The 10359-nt window shown below is 52.2% G+C and overlaps 1 protein-coding gene across 1 annotated transcript; it reads left to right on the top strand.

The window, feature by feature from the left end:
- The first annotated feature begins 1965 nt into the window (after positions 1–1965).
- LOC136563232 (pancreatic secretory trypsin inhibitor-like) lies at positions 1966–6818 on the top strand. Its single transcript, XM_066560471.1, has 4 exons — positions 1966–2020; positions 3459–3499; positions 4063–4175; positions 6749–6818. Exons 1-4 carry the CDS (start codon positions 1966–1968, stop codon positions 6816–6818), a joined length of 279 nt encoding a protein of 92 aa, XP_066416568.1.
- Positions 6819–10359: the final 3541 nt, after the last annotated feature.

Raw genomic sequence — 10359 nt, 5'->3', positions numbered from 1 at the left:
GCTCAATTCGTTGTGGAATAATTAAGTTCAGTCCACTGCACTGCATAATCTGGAGTTTCTTCAACCTTCCTCAGTAGCAAAGTACTTAATCTCATCCAGCTCTGGGAGCAGTTGGGAACATGAAAATCAGCCAGTGCAAAGCTATCAGGAGCCTCAGCAGTAAGAGGATGAAGAGAGGAGTGTCCAGGAGGCAGGGGAAGGTCAGCAGCCTGCCTGTGCTTTGATGCCTCTGGCTTCTGGAGGAAGGAGAAAACCACGGCATCACACACCCTGAAATGTCCCAGGAGCCAGCACAGTTGCCACCTGCAGAGCATAAACAGTGAGGATGTACCCATCAAACTCAAGTCTGGAAATGAGCCTGGATGTTTCCAAGGAATCTGAGGAAAAACGTTTCTGTTCCTGGACAATCCAAACTATCACATTTCCTGGCTACAACAAGGATCTTGAAACTGAAAAATGTGTTTTACCAGGAGTGGGCACGCCCCAAACATGGGAAATCAGAGAAACTCTTTTCAGCACTGCTCTATTTACATGTCTTAGATTGAAGAGGAAAAAACCAGGGGACGGTGTTGGACTGAGGGGAACCTCTTTTAGCTATAAAAAATTATCCCTCCCTCCCTTGCTCCTCAGAGGGTGATAACACCACCTGAACCACTGTCCCAGGCACACTAAAGGATTGTTTTCTGTGCTCAAAGGTCCACTAACACCCAGCCCAGCTCCTGAGAGCTGCTGAGCAGGTCATACCCAAAGCCAGCTTTACTCTCTGAATTAATGAAATAACAGATGCCACCAGGAGCTGTTCTTTCTGCCTCATGTTGCAGGTCAGCCCAGAGAGAGCAGAGGGAAACCCAGTCAAGAGGGAGGAATCTGCCCATGTCCACTGAAGCAAAATCAAAAGAGATGTTCATGGCAGGGGAAAGCACCCTCCAGAGCCACACTGGGAATGGGGTATCCCTTGGACAATGGAGCAGCTGCCAATGGAGCTGAGATTTCTCCCTCTCAAACAGCTCCTTGAATCGCTCTTGGCATTGACTTTTTCCTGTTCAGCTAATTAAAAATCTGTCTTTGAGTCATAAGCCCCCATTAGTAATAATTTGCTTTGCACTTCTCCAGTGATTTATGGCTGAGATATCAAAGCACTTTAGAAACATTAATTAATCCTTCTAATCCCCAGGGGACTGATCCACTCTCTGCAATGCACCACTGGTGGTGTAACTGTGGGAAGTCCCCAGGGTTTACTCCCAATGCAGGCAGGGAGAGGGGAAGGGAGCAGCATCTGACCCAGCAGCTCATATCAGCTGCTGTCTGCAGTCAGAGATGTGCAGTCAAAACAGCAGCACTGGATCTGCAGCCACGGGCAAGCCCAAGGCACAGGCAAGCTCTGTGTGCTCTCCAGAGCCATCCTTGCTCCCATTCCCGCCTGCCCAGGGAGGGAAGGGGAGCTGCAGCCCCCAGCTCTGCTCTGTGGTCACAGCAGGGAAGGTTTGTGTGGATCAAAGCCATCTTCACCCAGAGGTGGCTCCAGCAGGGAGCTTCACCCTGCAAGTGGCAGCAGCAGGGTCATTAATCAAAGCCACAGTGCTGCTAACTGCATTTCCCTGGCTGTCCTGCCCTTTTCTCCAATCTTGGCTCTTTGTTGCTTTATCACAGGAGTGCAGACCCAGGGCTGACCCCCACACCTGGGACAGGGCCCCAGTCCTTGCTGCAGATAAGGATGATTTCCTCCATTGGCCTGGCAGAGCTTTCATCCTTGCGCCCTCCAATGAGCCAGGTGCCACCTGGTGCTGTCCCCATGCTCTGAATGTTGTCACCACAGCACTGCAGGGTGGAGCTGGCTCTGTGGTGTGGTGCCAGGAGTGGGGAAAGGTATAAATGTCCCAGCAGAGTGCCAGAGACAGGATCTCTGACACACCCAGGAGTGTCCCAGTTTCTCTCTGCTGTGCTCAGTAGAACATCACCTCCACCATGAAGGTAGCTGGTGTTTTCCTGCTCCTCTCCCTGGCTCTCTTCTTCTACCAAGGTGAGTCCAACATTTTGCTTAGGAGCTATTTCCTCTCCTTGCTAAAACTGCCAGGTCTGCCACATGGGAAGGTGAGTGTGGGAAGATTCCAGCTGGTGCTGGGACCTTGCTGTGGCCCTGGGCAGGGAATGCTGCAGTGGCCAATGTGCATTAAACCTGTATCTGTCTGTGAGCAAACCCAAAACAAAGGCTTTGAAAGGGTGCACTTGCTCCCAAAAGTGAACAGACCTGCTGCTCTTTCTTCAGGGGTAGGATTTGTCCTGTAACTGGTGATTTCTAGGACAGTGTGATCCTTTCAGAGTGAATAGGTGCTATTCTGGTTTTAAAAAAGCAAATCCAAGAAGACAGGAAATGAATCTATGCAAGGGAAAATGCAGCTCTCACGACCAAAGCCAATGTTTAAGCCAACTGTGTTTTCAAAATCCCATATGGTGCAGAGGGATGAGAACACGAGCTGTTGCTGCTCCTCAGGTCCTGCTTTAGTGGGCTCATTCCAAACAGGAGGGTGCTTCTGAAGCAGGTCCTCTGTCATGCTGTTTACTGCACAGAGGCTGACATTGCAGGCCTGTCTGAGCACAAAATCTGGGCTCATTTCAGATGAACTGAGCATGGAGTGAGCTGCAGCTCCTGGATCTGGACCAGTGCTAGCCCAAAGTAAAACCATTGAAATATTGAACAGTGTGGCTACCAGCTCCTCAGCACCAAAATGCTTCACTGCCACTGGGCAGTGCTGGTTGTTAATTCTGATGTAGTATAAATCCTCCATGTAGATGACTTCTGGGTTTATAAAAAAAACCCAGGATCATCTTCTCAGTTGTATCTTTTGCCAAAAAAAACTTCAGGTTGTTTTTCAAAACACACCCACCACGTGTTCCGCCCTTGTGATCCCAGCTGCCAGCTCAGCTTCTCCATGGGGAAGCCCAAAGTCATGGCTTGATCCCACCAGCTTTGATGTGAGACCTCAGGGCCTCCTTCTAGCAGAGACTTCCAACAACTTGTCTTTTGCTCTGCTTGCTTGTGGTAAAAATGGAATAACAGCAGAAAAATCGCCCTGGATTTACTGCAGCACCTGTCCAGTGTCAGCAGGAGTTTCTCAGGTACTCATGAACATGTGGCAAGACAGGACAAAAGCCACCTCAGCTCCCTGACAGCTGGCAGGCAACATCTCCAGAAGTGCACTTTGCCTTGGCAGGGCCTTGCACCATTACATGTTTCTGCCAGGGAAGGAGGGTGACACAGCAGGGAAGGATTCAGCTGAGAAACGTGGGCGATCCAAGGGAAGAAATTATTTTCTAGGACAAAGGTGTTTGAGTGAAGACATGTAGTCCTCAGCCTAAACTGTCTTTATTCTGTCCCCCTTGAAACCAGCCTGAGTGATGGGTGCTAAGGTGGCTTCTCTCCCTCTCTCTCTGTCTCTCTCTCTCTCCTCTTTCTCTAGGAAATGCTGAGATGGATGCAGCTGCTTTCAGAGGAACGGAGGTAAATTTTCCTCTTTTACATAGCACAAGTGAGACAGCACTAACCCAAACACTGGGGAGCCACCACTGCTAAATACAGTGAAGCAATGGGTTGACAGCCCAAAAATGCCAGTGCCCTTCCACCTGCAGTGCCACAGCAAAATCCCAGTGATGATACTGGTTTTCCACTGCATTTCTCCCAAACACTGAAAGAAAAGTTCCTAAAAAGCTAATACTGCTGTTACCTGCCAAGAAAGTCAGGAGTCCCCTTAGTCTCTGGCTTGCAAGTGTGAGGACAGGTATTGCTGTGGCATGAGCATAAAAACTGGGAGGAACATGCTCAGGCAGTGGAGCAGTGTTTACTCGAGGCTGTTACTCCTGAGGGTGTGCAGCACAGCCAGGTGGAGTTCAGCTGGCCAAGGGACGCAGTGGCAGATGGTCCCAGGGTTTCTGAGAGCCCACAGCAGAGCTCTGAGGATGGGTTATGAAGGTGGACAAAATGTGAACCTCTGTGGGAAAGCAAAGCTCCTTTGGTAAATTGAGAGCAGGCTTAACATTTTCAAAATTAACCTTTTGTGCCTCCAGCCATCTTGTGAGAATTTCAACCTGGGAAGAGGGTGTACAAGGGAGTTTGACCCCATCTGTGGCACGGATAACCTCCTGTACAGCAACGAGTGCCTGCTGTGCCTTCACAACCTGTGAGTATCTGGAACTGCTGCGAGTCTAAATGCCACACAGATGAGGGCTACCACACATATCTGGGATTTCCTGGAAAGAAAGCTGTCTGCATGCAGCTGGGTGGAGCTTGGGCAGTGAGCCCAGCACATCTGGCACGGGTCTGGCCTCCTGCACAGCTGCTGCTCCCGCTGCCCTGAGCACGTGGGCTCCAGCTGAGGATTTGTGTGTGGCTCGCAGCACACACGCTGCCCACAAGCAAAAATCTCCCCACACCTGCAGCTGCCAAGCAGCAGCAAGAGCTGGCAGGCATCCAGGACCTCAGACAAATGGCAAAGTCCTCCAAGTCTGCCCAGATCTAGCACACGGGCTGAAGAATATTTTTCCAGATGACCTCAGATGTGTGGTGACTGAGGGAAAAAACTGTGTTTTTTCACCCCAGAAATGTATGGCTGAGCTCTGCTTTCCGTCTTCTCTGCATATGAAAGGACACAATTTGCTCTGGGTATTTTTAAGAATGAGTTTTATATTTAATCTGTGCTGGTGCCAGATTGCACTGTTCTAGCAGAAGGCCAGGTCCAAATGCTAAGGGTGTCTCTGGCAAGACTTGATACATTTCATCTGGCTTGGGCCCTAGGTAATTTAAAATATATTTATACATTGGAAGCACTCTGTGTCAGACAAGTGAAGGAATTACTTCCAACCCAATGCTATTAAGTGGTTCAAACATCTCTTTTGGGATGATTGAGTCTTATCTGGAGCCAGATGCCCCAGTCTGCAGGGCTAAGGGAGCTTCACCCTTGACTTCACCTGGTGTAGGCAGGGATTTTTGGTGATCAGGCTCACAGGCCCATCTGCCATCATGTAGCAGAAGCTCAAAGTCCAGCTTTTCTGTCTCTGGATGCGTGGGTTTGTGGAGCCAAATTCTGCTTTCAGGAGCATTGCCTCCGTGCTAACTCTGCAGGAACAAGGAACAGAATCCAGATCACCAGGAAAAAAAAAAAGAGCCTGGATAAATATTGTCAATTGGGTTGTCCCCTCTTTGCTTCATTAACCCAGGCTGCTGCCACATATTCTGCAGCATTTGCTGGTTCACCTTTCAAGGCTGAGCATGATGCAGTCAGGCAGAGAGAGGCTGAGTGGGATCTCCTCAGCAAAGGCACCACAGTTAATGACCCAGCACGGCCTGGCAGGGTGGTAATGACCCTGCTGGAAGCCAGCAGCCCAGCACCAGCTGTCCCTGTATTGTGCAACAGATGGGGGTGGGAGGTTCATCAGACACAACATCATTAGGGCTTTGGCCATGGACCAAGAGCAGGGTAAAGTGAGAGAGGAAGGCTCCACAGTCAGCTGTGCAAAGGGGCATCCAGGATGCTCCATCTCCCCAGAGCAGAGAGCAGCTTCACAGGGGATGGGAGCTCACAAGATGGGAAATTGGGGTACAAGAAAGGGAAAGACTGAGATGGTGGCGGATTCAGAGCCGGGCAAGAGTCAGAGGAGGGATGGGATGGATGAGAAGCTGGTGCTGCATCTGCCTTGTGTTGAGAGGCACTGAATTCCCAGAGCTCCCAAAACTCCTTCTTGTGCAAGCTCTGAGCAGCTGCAGCTGGAAATGTGCTGCTCCTGTGGGTCACAGCCCCGAGCCTTGCAGCCCCCCTGTTCTGTTCCCAAGTGATGGAATTCTGAGGTTAGGAACAGCCCTTTGGCCAGGGCCATCTGGGCTCTGGAGCTTTATTCAGGACTCTGGAGCTGCCTGGTGCCAAATGTCCTGGGGCAGAGATAAACGGAGTGTCCTCATGTCTAAAGCCTCGGTCCACGGGGACAATTCGGCCAGGAGGCAGGATGGAGTGTCACTTGCAGTTCTGTGTGTGCAACTGGCCTGACAAGAGCTGGAAGCCTGCAAAGAGTCTGGGAATGTCTGAGCATCTGGCGGGTCCCTGTGGCAGCCGCGTCTCACTTGTCGCCATTGGTCACTTCACTGTGACCAGCATGCAAAATGCTTTTTGCAGAAGGAAAATCATTTTACCAGCATTTCTCTAGCACACCTGAGAAATGGATCTGTCTTTCCAAAGAGGAGAACATCACGATTCCTTGTGAGAATGGAACAATTCATAGGAATTATGTTCACTATAGGGCAAAAAGAAGAAAATAGTTTTTTAAAGGTACCTTTTTAATATTTTCCTCACTTTTGCTGCAGAAGCAATCAGGAGGGGAGGCTGGGAGCAGGCAAAACCCAAGTGAGACACAGTGGCAGTCTTTTGTTTCTAAAACCCTACAAAACAAAATCATAACCTTTATTGTCTGCAGTCAGACAGGCATTGGAGGTGTCTCAGTGCTGTCCTGCAGCACGGAGGTGAATTATCCTGCCAGGAGGTGTCAGAAAGCACTCTTGAGCTTATTGGAATTAATTAACACATGTCCATGGTAACCCTGAACTCCCTGTCAAGAATATGTGGCCTTGCTTGCTGTGAATAACACTTAGATGATGATTTAAGCAGTATTTTCCTTTCTTTCTGCCTTTTGTCCTCTGAGCCAGGCTCTGCTGTGTCTCAGGGACCCGAGGGCAGCCCCCCAACATTTTTGACCTCTCTTGCAGGCAAAGGAACGACCACGTGCGCATCAGGAACAGAGGAATGTGCCAAATTCCCCGCAATAACTTGGCTTAAACCGAGATGAGAGATCAGAGCATGAAGCTGTCCCCTCACCCATCAAACCCCAATAAAACGGAAGCATCGCCACGTCTTGTGCTGGGATTTCTTACACACACAGCAGTCCCCTTTCCCCAACACTTAGAGCACCTTCCTGGAAAATGTGGTTTGTTCTGGTGATGCCTGTAAGGAGCTGTGAGCAAATTACTGGCAGAGCCCCGGGGAGGAGGCTGGGATGTGCCCAAAGAGAGAGCCAGGCTCTGGCAGAACAGGGAGGCTCTTTTTTGCATCAAGAATTTTGTTTTCCTTTCCTAGATTTCCAGTGTTTGAGCCATAGATTTTTAGCATTCTCATGACCTGCAATTGCATTTGCTAAATACAGGGCACTAAAGCCCTTGCTCCAGAGCCTTTAGCACAAGAAAGAACCCAACAAGTCATCTCCATGCTGACCCATCTCCAGCCTTGTCCATATGCCAGTGGCCCATGACACGGTCCCTGTGCACCAAGAGTCACCAGCCTCATGCTTGTCCTGCAGGTCACAGCTACTCAGTGCCTCAGAAAACCAAAAAGATTCCATTTTCCCAGGCAAAATTCTGAATTTTTTTTTCCCCTCTACTGGCCTTGGTGAGCTTTGCTGCTGGGGGCTGTGGGCTGGCAGGATGGGAGATGCCTTTCCAAGAAGGACTTGAATGAAAGTGCTGGTGGATGAGAAGCTGGACACGAGCCAGCAGTGTGCACTCACAACCTGGACACCAGCATTGTCCTGGGCTGCATCCAGAGCAGTGTGGGCAGCAGGGCGACGGGGGGGGACTCAGCCCCTGTGCTCTGATGAGACCCTCCTGCAGTGCTGCACAGCTCTGGGGTCCCCAACATGAGAAAAACTCGGGCCTGTCGGAGCAGGTCCAGAGGAGGCCACAAAGACACTCCAAGGGTTGGATCACCTCTGCTACAGAGACAGGCTGAGAGAGCTGGGAATGTTCAGCCTGGAGAAGAGAGAACTCCTGGGAGACTTTAGAGCCCATTCCAGTGCCTAAAGGGGCACCAAGAGAGACTTTTTACAGGGGTTTGGAGTGATGGGACAAGGGTGTATGGCTTCAAACTGACAGAGGGCAGGGTTAGGTTAAATATGAGGAAGAAGATTTTTACTATGAAGGTGGTGAGAAAGTGGAATAGGCTGCCCAGAGAAGTTGTGGATACCCCATCCCCGGAAACCCTCAGGATCAGGCTGGAGGGAGTTCTGAGCAACCTGGTCTCGTTGAAGATGTCCCTCCCCACGGCAGGGGGCTTGGACCAGATGCTCTCCAATTCTCCCAGCCCGGCCATTCCGTGGCTCCGCGGCGCGAGTGGGACACGGAGCGCGGGGCCGGGATGGGGAGCGGGGCCGGGATCAGCGCGGGGCCGGGATGGGGAGCGGGGCCGGGATCAGCGCGGGGCCGGGATGGGGAGCGGGGCCGGGATCAGCGCGGGGCCGGGATAGGGCACGGATCCGGGATCAACGCGGGTCCGGGACGCGGAGTGCGGGGCCGGGATGGGGAGCGGGTGAGGGATGGAGCGCGGGCGGCGCTTTCGGCACTGGAGGCCGCTGTTGCTCCGCCGCAGCCGGGGCCACAGTCGGAGCCGAGCCCGCAGCTGGATCCCGCAGCTGGAGCCCGCAGCTGGAGCCCGCAGCTGGCGGAGGCGCGAGGGATGCGCGGCCGGCCGGGCGGGGAGCGGCGCCGGCCCCGCGGGCGCGCAGGGGGCGGGCGGGCGGTGCTGGCCCTGCCAGCCCTGCCCGGAGCCTGGGAGCCGCTGAGCTGCGGTGGCCGAGGCCTCGCCACGTCCCTGTCACCCTCCCGGGACCCGCTGGCAGTTTTGGGGGATGCTCGGACAAGAGCGGCCCCGGCGGGTGGGCCCTGCGCTGGAGGGATGGGTCCGTGTCACAGCACTGCCAGCTGCTCCCCGGAGAGCTGGGCACTCCCTGCTTGTGCCAAAGGGCTCTCGTGAGTCAGCCCAAAACAGCCTGGGATGAAACATTTGGAGTTGGGGATCAAACCCTCGTGGGGTTCCCGATGATTCACAGCCCTGCTGTAAATGTTGGTATTTGGGGCAAACCCAGCACTTTGTTCTTAGGAAATCTTGGACCTCATCGTGGGTAGAAAGATGAGTTTTCTTTATGAAGTGGCTGAAACAAACACCAAAAAATATTTTTAAAAAGCATGATCCATCTGAGAGAGCTCCAGTGCTCATTTCAGATTTCAAATGCGGCCAGATGCAGCTGGAGGGGGGGAAGCACAGGCTCCTCTTCTCAGATCTGCCAAAGAGTGTCTGCAGTCAAGGGAGAGATGAAAAACGACTCACTTTGCCCACATGTAAAATTAATGCACTAAAGGTGGTAGTCCCAAATAGGCTCGGGACTGTGAATTGCCTTGACATCTTTGCACACAGGGGATCCTGGAAGGATGCTTCCCACAGCTGGGATATTGCTGATTCTGCTGCATCATAAGAAATGGAGCATAGCTTTTATCCAGGGAGGTCTCTGCCAGCGAGGCTGGCAGGAGGGGAGGCTGATCCTCCCTACACTTCTTTCACTGCTCTTGGATTCTTTGGCGTGGCTAAACCCACCTTAGCCCCAAACTCATCCCAGTTGATTCTTTCTGCCCAGCAGAACACTGAAATGTGCACTGAGGGCAGTTTATGCCAAGCAAAACATCTTTCCTGCCCATGCCATTTCTGGGAAACATCACCCAGTGTTAGCCAGGAGCGTTTCTTTGATGAAGTGAGGTGCTGACCGAGCCTGCAGAGCAGCAGGTCTCGTCAGCTTGCACGGCTGAGCACAGCCTGCATCTCCCCAGGCACTGTTCTGATGAGAACTGGCATTCCTGCTAAATGTCAGCCACATCCGTTTCACAGCAAGGTCCATATCAGCCTGCAGATTATGGGAGGCAGCAGGCCAGGGGCCACTCTGTTGTTCTGCACAGCAGGGGCACATCAGGCAGAACCAGTGGCAACTTTCCAGGAGGGAATGGTTCCTGTTCATATTTCAATTTTGGCTTGAACAAGGGCAAATCTGAGTGCAGGTGCAAAGTTTAGACTCATCCTCAAAAGCCAGTCTTCTGCCCCCATAAGAGTTTTTCCCTGAAGCAGAGGAAGGGAATGCTTCATCCAAGCCGCTCCTCTGCCATCTGATCCCCAGCAGAGCCTGGAGCTGTCCTGCCAGCAGCAAGTCTGACTTTTCTGAGACACCAGCTTTCTTCCCTGTGTCTCCATGATGCTGCTTCCAGTGCTGGTGAGCTGGCAGGGACAAACAAAATGGACAGTGACAGGAGCAATGGCTTCAGTTCTTGGTTTCTTTGTCTAAATCGCTGCAGCTCTTCGGGCTCCTTCCCAGGGCAGTGCTTCTGGCCATGTGCTTGGAGCCCTGAACACGTTTTGAATGGTGCAGCGAGGGAAAAACAGGATTTGCCAAATCAGGGGAAGGGCTCAGCCATCCACCTCCCTCCTCCTTCCTTTCTGGCTGCTCCCAGAGAGCACAGCCAGGGCAAAAAATGGAAAGGGCAAGAGCACAGGGTGGGTGAGGAGA

Source organism: Molothrus aeneus, chromosome 15, assembly GCF_037042795.1.
Source record: "Molothrus aeneus isolate 106 chromosome 15, BPBGC_Maene_1.0, whole genome shotgun sequence".
In the NCBI taxonomy this organism is placed as follows: Eukaryota; Metazoa; Chordata; class Aves; order Passeriformes; family Icteridae; genus Molothrus; species Molothrus aeneus.
This window is presented reverse-complemented; position numbering and strand designations above follow the sequence as displayed.

Excerpts from the sequence above, each read along its gene's own strand:
- LOC136563232 (XM_066560471.1), top strand. The coding sequence starts at position 1,966 with ATGAAGGTAGCTGGTGTTTTCCTGCTCCTCTCCCTGGCTCTCTTCTTC. Across the intron at positions 2,021-3,458 it reads GGCTCTCTTCTTCTACCAAG|GAAATGCTGAGATGGATGCA; the intron begins GTGAGTCCAACA and ends CTCTTTCTCTAG. Across the intron at positions 4,176-6,748 it reads CTGCTGTGCCTTCACAACCT|GCAAAGGAACGACCACGTGC; the intron begins GTGAGTATCTGG and ends CCTCTCTTGCAG.